The following is a 15,641-nucleotide window of genomic DNA, read 5'->3' on the forward strand; positions in this document are numbered from 1 at the left end:
CATCAAGGAACCCAGTAGACAGTTCAGAGGTAAAACTGTGGAGAAGCTGAAAGCCGTGCTCAGTTTTATAACAACGTTGAAAGATTTACACATTTCACAGAACACTATTTAATCAGACAAAAAAAAAAAAAAAAAAAATAGGAAAGACAATGGTGCAGCCTCAAAACATGTTATCTACCGAAGCTGATAAGGCAGGTAAGAAGAGCGTTAATCAGACAATTAACTCTGAAGAAGAGAGACTGTTGTTATTGATTTGTGGAATCATTAACTTCACAAATCTGACCTTTATGAATGAGTGGGGAAAGAATCTACAAGTGTTCAATTTAAACATTGTCACGAGCTGCATGGGGGACACAGCAAACATGTTAGAGAAAGTGTGCCACTCAGATGAGAGCGAAATTAAACTCTTTGGGACAAATTACACGTTCTAGAAAAGTTTCACCGTCCAACACTATGAAACATTCCTGCTGTGGGAAGGCCCTTTCTCAGCAGGCACAGGAAAGCTGGTCACGGTTGATGGGAAGATATATATGGAGCTAAATATCCATGGAAAAAAAACTGTTTGCAAGTGCAAACAAATTGACAATGGGGTGGATGTTGACCTTTCTGCAGGATGATGATTCTACAGACACAACTATGATGTAAAACTTTAGATCAACGGCTTTATCTGTGTACAAAAGCTGTTGTACACAAATCTCCATCTCATCTGCCTAACCTTGAGGTATAATGCATAGAGAAAAAAACAGATGTGGGGAAAAGAACAGATATGCAAAACTGTAAGTAATATCCCCTAAATGCATTGCAGCTACAAATCTATGGAACACAGTTCAAAGTTTATCTGCAAGACAAACTTTGAAAACCGTGGATCATTTTGCATCCACTCTACATTACGCATTTTGGTCCATCACATATAATCCTAATAAAATCTACACAAGTTTGTTTTTTGAAGCACATCAAAATTTGAATACACATACACACACATACTTTTGCAAGCTGCTAATAAATAATCCAAGGTAAAACTCTGGTCTGCAAAACCTTATCACACAAACAGAAAAGCCAAAAATATATTTCCTACACCTGCATAATAAACATCCCGAGTGAAACCAAACAAATCAGGTTTTTCACAGTATTCAAGCAATCATACTTAACCAAAATAAGTAGTAGGAGTATACAGATACTAAACAGGAGACTTTAGCAACTCATTTAAATGTAAATTGTAGAGAATTTATCTGCTCAGTAATTTCTTGGATAGTTAAAAGTGACTCAACAAATCTTTAACGTTGGCAGCTCTACCACGGCGCACCGTTCACTGCGACGACGTGAAGAAACGAAGCCAAAGCAGATGGCAAGTCGGAGAATAAAACTCCAGGAAAACTGCCTGCATTGCAACTCCTTTCTTACGCAAGAGAGGCACGGTGCAACATTTGATGGTTTCTTTGTAACCTTCCATAGCAGGTGAGACAACATAATGTGATGCAATGTGCTTTCTCTTGAAACGGCTCTAAAGAACGAAAACCAAAAGCTTCACTGCACAGCGGTTCAAAAATGTTCCAGGTAAATGAAAGATAGCAGCGATCTGCTGCTGGGAGAGCCATTAACCAGAGCTAAATAGACTTTCCACTCTTGATGTGTGTAGGGGTGTGTTTGTGTGTTTTAACTTGTAGCATAGGGGTGTCTGATGCTCTCTTATCTCCCGCCGGGAGAGGAAGAAAGTGATGGAAGGCCGCTGGTAATTAGAGGGGAAAGCGTTTCCCTTCACTACACAAATAGCGATAGCCCTTCACTTGCTGAAGAGAATCACCCTTGGTTTGAGTTTGCACTCAGATGGGGCACAGACACCCCTACACACGCACACACACACACACACACACCCTCCTCACCTGCTCCAGCTTCCAGTGGAACTCAGCGGGTCGGAAAGTGTCAATCTGCGTGAAATCTCTCCTGAGCAGGAACACCAGGCGGCAGTTGTGAACATACAGAGAGTAGTGGTGGCGGTTCATCTCTGCACGCACACAAAACACGCGGAACACAATCATTATGTGCAAAGTAAACAGGATGCATGCTCATTTTCTGAATTTTCAAGAGAACAAGTGCTCCAAATGAATACTCAAGCTCTTTTTCACTTGAGGACTTCTTTACAGTAAAGCCTGTCTAAGAGATCATTAAACGCTTTCAGAAGAGGAGTTTATTTTTCAGAACTCCCCAGTGATTAGCCAATGCTTGTCCTCATATGTCAGAAAAATAACCCACTTTTTATGAAAAAAAAAACAAGCTTTGCTCCAAACACCAATTTTTAAGCAAATAAGCCATCTGTTAGAAAATTCAGATGGTCTGTGTTGTCTAAATGTTTAATTATGTATTCTAATCTGTAGCATCCAGATATGAAGTAGGCAGAAAAGTTGTAGAGGACTTGTGCTTGAGGAATGCATTCAGAGCCTAATTATTCAATCTTTTTATAAGGTATTTTAATTATGTTGGATGCCTCTAATAACAGAGAGGGGAAACATTGAGCTCTTAGGGGAAAAAAAAACTGACCTAAGTTTAAGAAAAGGTATATGCAAATATTAATGTCATATCAAGCTTCAACACCTTAGCGTAATGTGAGAGGATTTCCCCACCTGTCTTGTCAGAGTTGCACAGTATGGTTTCCTTCTCAGCTCTAAGTCCCGGACTCGGCCCGTGTTTCATCCACGTTGCTATGGTGAACTGGTCTGTCAGGTTCTGCGGCACCACGTGAAACGGAACATTTGCAGCCTGGCGCCCGTCGAACCTGTAGATGAGGTCGCTCTCGCGTCCGCTGTCGGTGAGGAGAGATGCGGTCCAGTTTGTGGAGGGGCTCGGGGCAGGAAGGAGGTCGGTGCTGCCTGAGGCTGCTCCTGGATGTGCCGGTCAGAAAACGTTGACTGTTAAACAGAGAAGCACTCAGAAAGTCCACGGCGTCCCTGCAGAAGCTGCAGAGATCTGTTGCTCAGGTGGGAGAATCTGTCTTAAGGACTAAAATAGAAAAAAAATCAGGTCTTTTCGGGAGATTAGCAAGATTTTCGAATCCCTGAGAGAAAGCCCCATCTGCTACTTACAGAAAATACAGTGAAGTTTTTGTTGGTTATGTGACAAATGTGAACAAGTTCATGAGGTACAAATACTTTCACAAGGTACTGTACAATGTGTTTCTGGGTAAAAATGGATCAAATAAATGTCACATTTAATGAAAGTTTGGAATTAATTTGGGAAGTTTCATTATTTTTTAAAAAAAATGCTCCTTTAAATAATGTGCAAGATTGAAGTACTATGATGGAAATGGGTCTATTACTCCACTGAGAAGGTTAAGATGTCAGGAGGTAATTTTATATCTGAATTAAAATTTTATGCAGTCTTAGTTCTTGGCTATCAAAAAGCTCACCTCTATTTAATTAGAACATTCTCACTTATTTATTTATAACAATCCATCCTCTCTACTCTTTTTTTCCCCTGTACTTTGTATTCTTCCTTACCACAAAGTTTCTGCAGAGACTTTTCAGAGTAGGTTTCACGGTCGCAGCCCTTTCCGATGTGATTTGTCTGCAGCTCCACCATGGCCTTCACACCTGACAGCGGACCGCCGCATGTTTCCAGGTGCATCTTGGGAAAGAGCTGCTTGCTTCCGGTCCCCGGCTCGTAGTCCACTCGCTTGTTCCAGCCTAAAAGTACGACGAAGATTTGAAAAGTTTGTACATATTTGGTTTTATGCGCACAGCCTTCACCTTAGAAATGAACGGCTTGTTCCTTCTTGTTATTTGAAGAATTTTCAGGGGAAGATTTTTATTTATTATTTGCTCAAACATAATGATGAAATGACTCAACTGCTAATAAGATTGCTGAGCAAAAAGGTCTGTAAAAGAGAGCTCCCTTGCTTTCTACTGCCAGCTGGACAGACAGCTTTTTTATCACCAAGTTGTTGAGGCTTTTATTCAGTGTGTACCAAAATGCCTCCATTGGGGCAGTGGAAGAGACTCAACATGCTGATGTTGCCGTGTGCATGTCACATCGTCAATGATATCAAGTCTCCTGGGAAAATTACCGAGAGAAACAGATTGTGATTAGGACAGCAGCGAGAGACGGCGTGGATCTCAAGTCAGTGTGAGGGAGACTTCATAAAACTGCAGCTGCAGAAGCATTGCTGACCTTTGCACATGAGAAAATAGGTTACAGAGGGGAGTAGAGCTTTAAATGCATCGTTGCTTTATGTTTTATTCAAGGTTTTAAGCTAGTAGAGGTTAATGGTTTTACATTATGCTTCGCATGGGTTAATGATTTTGCTTTATAGCCACTTTTATGAGACCAAATTTGAAGAAATAATGCAACATTTATAAGGATGTTGGTATAAAGAAAGAATTTTAAGTGTTAAGTGATGTTTCAAGTAAAATATTCTTAGATCTCAGAAAACCTGGAAAGAAATTACTTTGGCTTATTGCTGCTTTCATTGCTTCTTATGTAAAACTAGATTGACTTTAGACATTACTTTCTGACTATCTTTTTTCTACCTGTCTCTCTTAAAGGATATATTAACCTGCATGTTATGAAGGATCAGCACTTAAAACTAATTTATGTGCATCCATGAGTATGTACTCCTGTTTGGCCACATCTGTCTCATCCACAACTGCAGGCTAAAGATTTTTCCTAACAAAACGATGCGTTTCATTTTGTATAAAACATAATTATGAGCTAGACTGCTCATCTAGACTGCTTTTACCATAATAAAAAGTTAATTACAGTAGACAGTGCTCTGCTGGCTTCCTTTTCATGCAGGAGGGAAATTTACAGCACCTATTCAAAACAATTCATGAGCTATAAATACAATCACAAATTTCAGTGTTTCGACAAAAGTGGTGTACAATTGTGTAGTGGAAGTAAAACACTTTTGAAATTGTTTTCCAAAGAAACAATCAGCAACGTGTGGCATTAATTAATGTGTATTCAGAACCTGAGTCAATAAACTGAAGTTATGGCTGCAAGTCTGACAGAGTGTGTCTTGAGCAGCTTTGCAAGACTGAACATTTCCTCCAATTCCAGTCAAATAAATCAAATTTGATGGAGAGCATCTGAGAGCAGTCATTTCTAAATCTCCTGGATAAAAGTAAGGCTCATTACAAAGGCCTGACTATATTTACTTATACATCATAGTTATGTAGTACTTTATGCTGGTATCACATTAAACTGGACTTCAAGGTTGCGATGTTCAAAAGTTTAATAATAACATCGGCATAGTAGAAAACTCAATTCATTTTGAATATTAAAGTCTGGAGTGTTGCTTGGATTAACACAATGGAAATTTAGAGATTTTTTTTTTTTTTCTGATGCTCTTTTCTTTCCGCATTGATTACAAACACCAAACTGATTAATTTCTCTTTTGTCTCACTTGCTGTTTGTTGTAAGCACTTTAAATTATTCACACAATAGAAATATAATCAATACTGCTAATGGTTTAATCTAATCATTTCAAAAATTTGAACAAATGAATACAATAAAACGTGAGTAAAAATTGACATGTTTTGTTAGGTTTTAACTATTAGTTTGAAGGCATTGCTATTAACTTTGAGCTGTACCAAAGTCACAACTTTGTAGCATATTAATTTGTAAGATAATAAAATTAGTAAAATATCTCCACCCAGACTGGTTTTACTTTCATCAAAGTTATAAAAACAGTCGTCACGCTCCCTCCATCACTGGAACTTTGCTTTCTTTTGTTTGTCTCTCTTGTAATCTGTTCATTTAACCTCTTCCTTCGCCTCCTTCTCTCTCTCCCTCTCTCCTCCCTTTCTTCCTGTCTCTCTCTCTCATTCCTTCATGAGCTGGGTTCCTGAGCTGCTGTCAGAGCAGACAGGTGAAGCAGCAGGGGAGATGGGCTGAGCTGAATGCCAAGCTGTTGGCATGTTAAAGAAGAAGAAAAAAGGACCGGTCTGGTCAGCTTTCCCTCCTGAGGTTTGTGTCAGGTCCTTTGATTTCCTTCAGAGACATTCAATATAAAATGAGAGAGAAGTTCCTGAACAAAGCAGAGTCTGCCCATAAGACTGCTCTGAATTGCAATCTTCAACTTTGAATGCATCGGCTACATTTAGGTGCCTGAAAGCAATATATAAACACTAGTCAGTGAGTTTCTATCGAGTATTTCAAGGCAAGACATCGTGTGTGCAATTCAGTGGTTGTTTCTGACCTTGCCATCCAGGTTTGCAGACAGGCTTGACTTCGATGTGAACTGCCACATCCTCTTTTGCTTTCTTCTGACCGCAGTCAAAGGCAGACACCATAATCCTGTAGCTCTGCTGCTTTTCATAACTTAGTCGCTCTGTGTTTCTGATGTTACCTACGGGGGAAACGAAAACAAAGAGAAAAAAAGGGGATTATTCCTCAGCTGAGGAAACTACAATTATATGCCGAGTTAAAAAAAACAAAACAGGCAAAAGCAAACCGTGGAACTGAAAGGAAAATAACTTTTAGACTGATGTCACAGTTGAGTGAACTTCTATTGCATTGAAAAATAAACAACCTTCTTGTGAAAATTTTGTATAAACTAGGATGGACAGATTGTCTTTTTCAGTCTGCATAAAAGCAACAAATGACTTTAGACCGATGTCACTAGTGCAGCCAAATGTTACTGAATTCAAAAAGCAGTGTAACAAAATATAAGTTCTGTATTGTAACATATTCATGTTTACGTGGCGATATTTTAAAGCCCCACAGGAGGCTTATCAAGGATTAAATGTTGCTGATTTTCTCTCTTTCTCTGTGAATGTTCCCCATTTTTCATTCATGTTTGTGGAAAAGTTGAGATTCAACATTCACACATGTAGCATCGTATGTCACTGTTTTATGATTTTGTTCATATTCTTTAGCTAAAAGTTTATGTACACAATTAATAGATTCTAAAAGTTTTATGTCATAGTTTCATTTGAGTAATTAAATGAAAAGAATGGTTGAAAAAAATAAAAAGATAGAATTATCTGTACCTTTTTTCTTTGTGTGTCAGTGACATAGAGAGATATGTGATTTAAAACATTTTCCTGGCCCTTTTTTTCTCCACTTTTATACTCTCAAAATCAAAGATATAGCAGCTTAAATAACCTTATTAAATAATAAAACAGCTCTTGAGCATAAAGGTGTGGTTCCACTGCAGGAAACTTTTCCAGGAACCCAGGAAACATCCCTGAGGGGAAATTAAAATATTTGGATAAATCCTAAACTAAATGCACAGCCTTGTAGTAGGTGGACACAAAACTATTTCTTATGGTACAATATTCTCATTCTCATCATTATATATCAGTTTATATTTTCTATTGCTTATTAGGATTTTGTATTAATATAATATTTTGCATTAATATTAATACAATGTATTAATATTGTTTGCATTTGAATGCATTGATAAAATCCACCAACTTCAGTGAAAATATCGTATTATAGTAAGCACAAACTCTCACCATCAGTGTCTCAACGGAGATGAAAAAAGAGAGCGCACCGCTCTCATTAAAGCTTCTTAAAGATATGTGGACTGCTAATGTCATGATTATTTTATAGTGTTTATTTCTGGAAAACAGATTCAAGAAATCACAACTGTCCAGGATTATTGATCATTCAGAGATGCTGAGTTGTTGCACTACTGCACGTCTGTGTTGTTACCGTTTCAACGAGACACATCTCAGGCTTTAATTATTAAAGATCAGCAGATTGTTACAAACTTCCTCTGAGCAAGAAATGATTTTTAACGCAGTTTCAAAGCTTAATTGCCATGAAACTGTCATAAACTGTCTTTAGATGTTGCCATCCCAATCAGACCTCTCCTTATCTTTCCTTTGATTTTCCTGGACAAAATGTCAAGATGGGCGTAGTTAATTTGAAAATCAATCCAAGTACAGATTTCCACACAGTTTGGAGTGGCAATCTGTGGCTTTTAAACCATAATCACTATGAGACAATGTGAAATTGATGCTGCTTTGGTCTGATTTCACAGCCTTTAAAGCCACTCTGGATCGTGTCGAGAGTCTTCAGTGTCAGAGGATATAATCTAAGAAAATGGCCTGGTCGTAATCCCCACTGTTGACACGCACACAACAAATGACTGAGGTTGATAGAAAGGTTGCAGGAGTTAAATTTGGGCAAAATCTTTCAAAAGCCAATAGTAAAAATGTTCTGTAAATGTCTGCTTAGACAGATATTATTCAAAATACATCTTGGAAATTGCCATGAATATTAAAATAATAATTGTTTAGACATACTAAAACTAAAAAATGAGAACTCAAGAATAAACATGCTTTACTACTGGCTATTTGTTTTGTACACTATGCATTAAACTTAACCCAAATTCAAACTACTCATTTCTAGGATATGTCTTGCATTTTAGCTTTTATTTTTTTTTAAATGTATACATTTTTAATCCTTTTACTTATTTTCCAGGGGTTTTATGAAGCCAGATTGGCTTAAGCTCAGATATCACTTTTTGGTTTTCCTGCAAACCCAGGACATGTTTTGCAGTGTTGTTTTTTTTTTAGCAACACTGAAAATATCATTGCTGTCTCTATCTAAAGACTCGATGGTACAAAACCCCCTCACTCTGCTTTGGTAAAGAGGAATGAAGGAAGCGAGTGAGATCCAGTCGGCTCAGAGAACATCAGAATGTAAAAGAAAGATAAGCTGACATGACAGAAGAAGACAAGCGAGGAATCAAAGTCAGACAGGGAAAATCTCTCACCCCGACAGTCTGAAACCCAAATAAAATAGAAACATACCAACAATGTTTCTGCCACTTAACAATGGGTGGAACAAACTAACTGTACAAATGGTAACTGCTTCTAAGTGCTGTTACAGTTTGTTTAGAGTTATTTATTGTATTTTATTTAATGTATAGTGCCATAAGCTGCTGGGCTGATGTTAACCACCATCTTGATTTTCTCTTTTCTTAGAATGTGTCTGTCGTGAAGTCAACCTATTGGACCTGAGACGAACATCGAAGCGTTACAGCATGAATATGATATTTATCATATTTTGGGCTTTTTAGTAGCAGGGCAGTGTTGAAAAAGAGGAATGTTGGAGTTTTGGGTTAGGGTTAGGCGTTTGCCCCGTCTTGGCTGTCGTAATGTTTACATTAGGTGGTTATTTGCAGAGAAGCTGGTGATTAAAAAATGGAGGTGCTACAAGTGTGAAACATGCACTCAGAATAAAACATGTATTTCTAGGAGTTTTACAATATTTTTAGCAACTGATATGAAAGTAAAGCATTGTAAGAACCGGTCTTAATTTTCTACTGTGACGAGAGACACTTTACAGGCTTTATTCTCATACAAGAAGACCAAGAGTGGCAAACTGTCTAAAACAGCCTCCATTTCCTAAGAACTATCTCCTTATATCACCATTAATGCAAACTTAACTACAGTCTAAAGGTTAATAAAATAGTATTTCACTTAAAAAGGAAGTCTGTTTTGGTCTTAGTCCTAGCCCTTAGCATTAGCTTCCAAGATCAAGTACTGTACAGGTCTAGTCTTGCCTTCTTGCCTATCATTTTAATGGTTATTTGAAATAGACTATCCCTGATTCATTTTCAATTCACTCTTTAGTCTTTAATAAAAATGACTACACATCTAACATTAAGTAGTTGCTGCAGAGCAGTTCAATTACTTTTTCTATTTTGTGCTCCCTTCCACATTACAAAGTTACCACAGCTCTACAGAGAAAATCTAACCAATAACCTGCAGCTTACCCTGCCCTCCAAGCAGTATTATTGAGCGTGTGAGGAGAGTAAGTCAGACTGGTGTCAAGTACACAGGAAAAAAATACCTGGAGATTAAAATCACAAAGCAATAAGACAAAAAATATTAATAAAAGCATGAACCACCCAGAGAGAGGTGAGTAACTGTAGAGAAAGTTTGTGTTTCTGTCTGACTGAACAGCAAACACACACATACACACACACGCCCACACACACACACACACACCTGCCGTCTGCCTTCAGCTTGCATTGCACTCCACTCAGATCACGTCGGGCTAGAGGCAGTCTAACTCCCAAAGTGAAATTTTATACAGACAGATATGCTTTAAATAGTGCATTCAACAGAAATAGAACACAACCATTTAAGCAGATAGGACAGGTGGGAAGAAATAAGTTAGTAAATGATAAAAAAAGAAACAAGCTTTGGTTTTGTGGTAGATACTGTAAATGTTCAGCTACTTCTGAACCACGAAGCATTAAAATGCTAACATATTTCGCACATTTTTACATTGTGAGAAATACCTTTTCTCATTTCAAATCCACTTTAATAGTATATCTTTCATTGCTAGCTCCCACAGAAAGTTGTTTTCACATCTGTATTTAGCACAGATGTTTCATGTTTACAAAAGGTTTGAGAGATCACAAGGAAATCATGTACGAAAGAGAAAATGTCCCATTTCTCTCATCAAGCCATTAACCTTTCTGTTTGTGTTTAAATGAGGCAGAAATAACACAGTTAGCAGAAAACAGCCTGCTGCTTGTAGTACAATTTAATCATATATTCCAAACGATATGTTTATGATTACACAGGACTCCAGAGGGGTGAATCATCCATTATTTCCTGTGAGGGCACTGTAAACCTGGTTTAAAATTCAGAAAAATTTATAAAATAAAGTGTTCAATTTTACTTTCTTGAACTTGTTCTCCTTCATATTGAACAGCTTATTTCCCCCTAATGATACAATACCTTGCAAAAAATTCATACAACTTGAATTCTTCCAGTTTTGTCATGTTACAACATATTTAATGTATGCAATGCAATGTTATGTCATCATCTGATAAGTAGTGCACAATTGTGAAGTGGAAGGTAAATGACAATTTGTTTTGAAATTTTTAAAAAAATACAACTTGAATCTATATCCCACTTACTCTGATACCTTCATATTAATTTCAGTTTATCCAAAGACCTTCAGACCTAATTATGTTGAGCATTAAACATCTCATAAAAGACTGATTAAAATGGTGAGCGTGCAATAATGTTCACCTAAAATAACAGAACCAAAGAAAATCTGTGGGGCAGGGGCGGACAATGGTCCCAAACACACAGCAAGTCAAAATGTAATGGTTTAGACCAAAGCTTACCTTTGTGTTATAACGGCCTAGTCAAAGTCCACACCTAAATCCAGTAAAGAATCTATATTAAGACTTGAAAATTTGCAAATGCCCTCCACCCAATCCGTCTGACCTTGGTTTGTCATTGACTTCAAATTCAGAAGCTAAATGTACAAAAATTGTAACGCAACAAAAAATGGTTTCGACAAAGTATCAACTTTTAAGAGCTGAATACAAAAGCCCACTATAATTTCAAATCTTTATAAGTAAAAACATTTGAATGCCAAGAATCAGCTTCCTTTCACTTCACAACTGTGCACTACTGCGTGTCAGTCCTAAGATGCGGTCTTTATGAAATCTGTTGATGTGTGAACCCAAAATCTTGATCAACATAAAGTAAAAACTGTGGAAAACTTTATGGGCCATGAATACTTTTGCAAGGCACAGTGTGAAATATATATCTATAACTATTTCTCTAGCACTTTGTTATATAAAGCAAGTTATTTACAATGTGCATTCTCAATTAAAGGATTTTAGGAGATTACATCTTTTCACTGAAATATGAGAAAATTGCTTTGAATCAGAACCAGCAGCTCATACCTATTATTTACACCGGTGCCCCATAAAACATTCCAAAAGGACAAAAAAATAAGGTTCCTCAACTTTTTACCACTCACTCATGCATGCATGCAAAAAACTTACCATTGCGGTCTATGGCAAATGGGGTTCCTCCAGTCACAATTTCATAGTTACAGATCTGACTGTACTGCGGTGAACAGTCCTGGTCCCACGCCTCCACCTGAAATTAAGTTCAGACAAACGGTGCTTTAACATCTAATATCTCAAATATGAGACATAAAAAAATAATAATGGAGGAAATTTTAAAACATTTTAGCTAAAGGCTAGTGTTCTCACTAGGGATGCACCAAGAAAAAAAAAGGGGGGTGATGGGGGTCTGATTTATTCACTACTCCCTTCACACCATACAAAATAATGACCAGCAAAAAAGAACTGACATTGCTTAGTGGTTCAGTTTAACAACCTCACAATCAATATCTAAATAAATACCTGCAGGATGCTGTCATAGATCTTGCCTTCAGTCACTGACGCCTTGTAAAGAGACTCTCTAAACACGGGGCTGAACTCGTTGACATCATCCACCTGTATGTGAATCACAGCCCTGAATTCAGGAAGACAAGGTGAAAGAAGGAAGCCCATTGTAAAATATGGACATAAAAAAGCATGGATGATTTATGAAAAAAAAGAAAGAAAGAAAAAGGAGGGGAATGATAAAAGAAAAATAGGTATGGAAAAAGAGATGACAGAAGGAAAATCTGAGTCATGAGTGGGGACTGAAATGCCCCCAAAGTTTATTTCGTCGTCAGACGCACAAGCATGAGAGTGTTCAGTCTTCAGGGGCTCACAGGCAGCAACGTCAACGCATTTGTTTGAGAAGAAAATGACAGTGTGCCAACTCAATGTTGCCACATCTTTTGATAGGATGTGAGAATGTGTACTGGATCTCTGAATAAAGTTTGTGTGTCATGGTATGCTTATTAAAAAATATATATAGTATGTATCATACTTGCATCTAAAAGCTAATTGCACTTTGATTTACTGATGTACAGCAACTATAAATTCAGCTTTCAAAAGCATTGATGGACGACATGAACAAAATAGTAAGAGGAAGAGCAATGATTATGTAGATTACTGCAATCTTGCTGGAGTGTTCCCAGAGAAGACACTGAGACAAACTGACAATGAAAACAGAAACAAAAGCCAATTTCACAAGAGGGCAATAAAAGGACAAAACGAGAGGGCAAGGCCAAAGCCTGAATTCTGAATATGAAGGATTTAATAGATAGCTTGGCATAGCTGCAGGCTAGAGAAATGACTCTATACAATAAGTTAAACTTTTTGTCTTGACTTTGCTGTGGCAACATTAGAGATTTTACTTTCACCATTAATGATTTGACCATGGCACTGAAAAATCTAGTATTTATCTTTGGATTCTTTGAAAGAAATAGATTTATCTTTCAAAACAAGACCTTAAGTAAAGTTATTCTCAAAGTACAGAATCCAATCTGGATCCGGATTGAACAGCAAGTGAATCCAGATCTGGATCCCAGCCCACATTTTCAGGTAAAGAAATGCACCTTATACACTGCCTGGCCAAAAAAAAAGTCGCCACCTGGATTTAACTAAGCAAATAGGTACAAGCCTCCTATTGGATAAGTACTGCATAGGCGATTATCTTTCAGCTGGCAACAAGTTATTTAACCCCAGCTGATGCAATGAGTAACTCCTCATTTCTTAAACAACCATGGCAAAAGACACATCCTGTGGTCGTGGAAAAGACGTTAGTCTGTTTAAGAAGGGTCAAATCATTGGCATGCATCAAGCAGAGAAAACATCTAAGGAGATTGCAGAAACTACCAGTTAATGCCATTAGCCTAATGAGGAATATTTAGGGTGTTGTGCTCAGTAGTATGTCACAAAACCACACACACAAGCAGACATACGTACACTCTTTTATTTGAAATATTTTCTGAGGAAAACCATCATGCATCCGTCTCTCTTGTTGTATGTTTCCCACTACAGAGCAGTAGTTTATTTTAGCACCGTTCCATCTCTGACTCAAAGAGCAGAGACTTTGATTTGGTGTTGTCCACACCACTATGCCTGTCTGCCAGTCTAATTCCTGAGCTGCAAATGCAAAGACAGACAAATCTTATTGAAAGGCAAAAAGCACAAAATATTCTTTCCTGTACTAATTATAGATGGTGGTAGTTTATATGTAAAATATTGTAGCTATTGATATAGATTGTTTCTGTGAACTATTCCTCTTCACTGATCAACTATTCTCCCGATTGAAAGCTTTCATCACATTAGAAATGTTTATACATTCTCCTACTGCTTCCCAATGTTGAATTATTTAGTGTTATTTCAGCTTTTTATGTTGTCTTTTATGTTCCTCTTCATAGAAGCTACATCTGGCCAGGCATTTTGATTAATTGTGACTGCTGCCAACAACTTCATGTTCTCCTGTGTCTCTCCTGGACAATGGCTGAGCTTTTGCTGCGACTAACGTTATGTGCCGTCTACCAACTAGACTAGAAAACTGGCTCTGACTTGCCTGTTTAGCTACGTTTCTGTTCTAGTGAATCTACTGCTCTTAACTCGTTACTTTTTCTCTACCATAGAAAGTGCTCCTCCTATGTGTTTCTTTTCTTTTTTTTTGTGTCGTCTCAAACACCCAGTCAGCTGTGGCAGGTCACTGCTGGAGGCTTCTTGCTGTTAAAAGGGAGTTTTTTAAGGCTAACATCCAGAGCTACATAAAGATTTGTAACCCTGGCGCTGGACTTACTTGTGAGATTTTTTCCAGTTAGCTCCACTAGGGCCGTCGCCGCAGTCGTAAGCCTGGATGATGAAGGTGTATTCCTTCTGGCTCTCACAGTCCACATGACTGCTGGCTCTCAGGACTCCTTCTCCTGATGTGCGATTCAACACCACTGCCTCAAAAGGGGCATCCTGACCAAAGATCTTGAAGGAGCAAATCTCCCCTGGGAAGAAGAAGAAAAAGAAAAAGAAGGGGGAAAAAACGAATTCAACCTGGTGGCACAAAATGAATAAATCAAGAGATTGTTGTGTTTTAGTGGATGATTTGAAGCTACTGTATATGTGTGTTGCTGAGTCAGCTAAGTAACATTTAAAGGAAGAATTAAAAAAAATCAAAAAGTATTTAAAAATTATTGTTCACCAGTAAAATCCTTCTGTCGTGTTTGGAAAACAAAAAAATATCTCTCTGGCAGTGTCGTTTGTGTGTTTGCTGAAAATAAACCATCCAATGCCAAAGTCTGATCTTTGACTGAAATCCTTTGGCAGAAGATAGAAGAATTTTAATATAATTTTGTATAATATTGTATGTTTTGTCTTCCCCTCTACACACACACACCCACACACACCCCTCCAACCCCTCATTGCTCTCCCTCCAGAGTAATATTATCAAACCCAGCAGTAGCTCTGAAACCACTCAGTGTTGACGAGAATTCAAACATGTGGGCAATGATTTTGAACTAACAAGAAAACACAGCAGCTGGCTTTTTGCTTTGTTCTTACAGTACAGCTATTATTTCAAATTTCAGCCTCTGTTTCATTTCTCTGCACAGAAACCTTGTCAGCTCCTGGTGTGCCGTATGGAGAATTATTGTTTCTGATTTTTCATGTGCACCAGTTAACGCCACTGAGTGAAGGTATGTCTCTCACGTGACTTTAGAAGTTCATTTCATGCCCAGGTTTTTGATTCTTTGATATTGGGAAGCGCGTTGGAAAAGAAACTAAAAGAACGTTTCAGCGGTAGAGGATGTGTCTAAATGTCCAAATGTCCACTTTTCAAGATCTGAACCTCTTCATAAGCTGACTCAATTGTTTGAATCCAGTTTTTCTGAAAAATAATGGTCCTGTCCGTAACAGATGGCTTCAAGGTGACATGTATTTTCACACTTAAAGTCTGTGCAAAGTAGGCAAAGCAATTGCAGAGATGCAGTTCAACACAGATGTATAGAAAATACCTTCT

At 37.8% G+C, this 15,641-nt stretch overlaps 1 protein-coding gene across 1 annotated transcript in view; it reads right to left on the bottom strand.

Moving 5' to 3' along the window:
• Window positions 1-15,641, bottom strand: part of LOC102237510 (calsyntenin-2-like) — a 151,692-nt gene that overhangs the window by 36,372 nt on the left and 99,679 nt on the right. The window contains exons 3-9 of the mRNA XM_014476010.2: window positions 14,433-14,628; window positions 12,134-12,245; window positions 11,768-11,864; window positions 6,191-6,340; window positions 3,492-3,677; window positions 2,619-2,876; window positions 1,881-2,002 (exon numbers count right to left, since the gene is read on the bottom strand). Coding sequence (XP_014331496.1) covers window positions 1,881-2,002; window positions 2,619-2,876; window positions 3,492-3,677; window positions 6,191-6,340; window positions 11,768-11,864; window positions 12,134-12,245; window positions 14,433-14,628 — 1,121 coding nt within the window. The remainder of the gene's footprint in view (window positions 1-1,880; window positions 2,003-2,618; window positions 2,877-3,491; window positions 3,678-6,190; window positions 6,341-11,767; window positions 11,865-12,133; window positions 12,246-14,432; window positions 14,629-15,641) is intronic.

Source organism: Xiphophorus maculatus, chromosome 6, assembly GCF_002775205.1.
Source record: "Xiphophorus maculatus strain JP 163 A chromosome 6, X_maculatus-5.0-male, whole genome shotgun sequence".
Classification (NCBI taxonomy): Eukaryota; Metazoa; Chordata; class Actinopteri; order Cyprinodontiformes; family Poeciliidae; genus Xiphophorus; species Xiphophorus maculatus.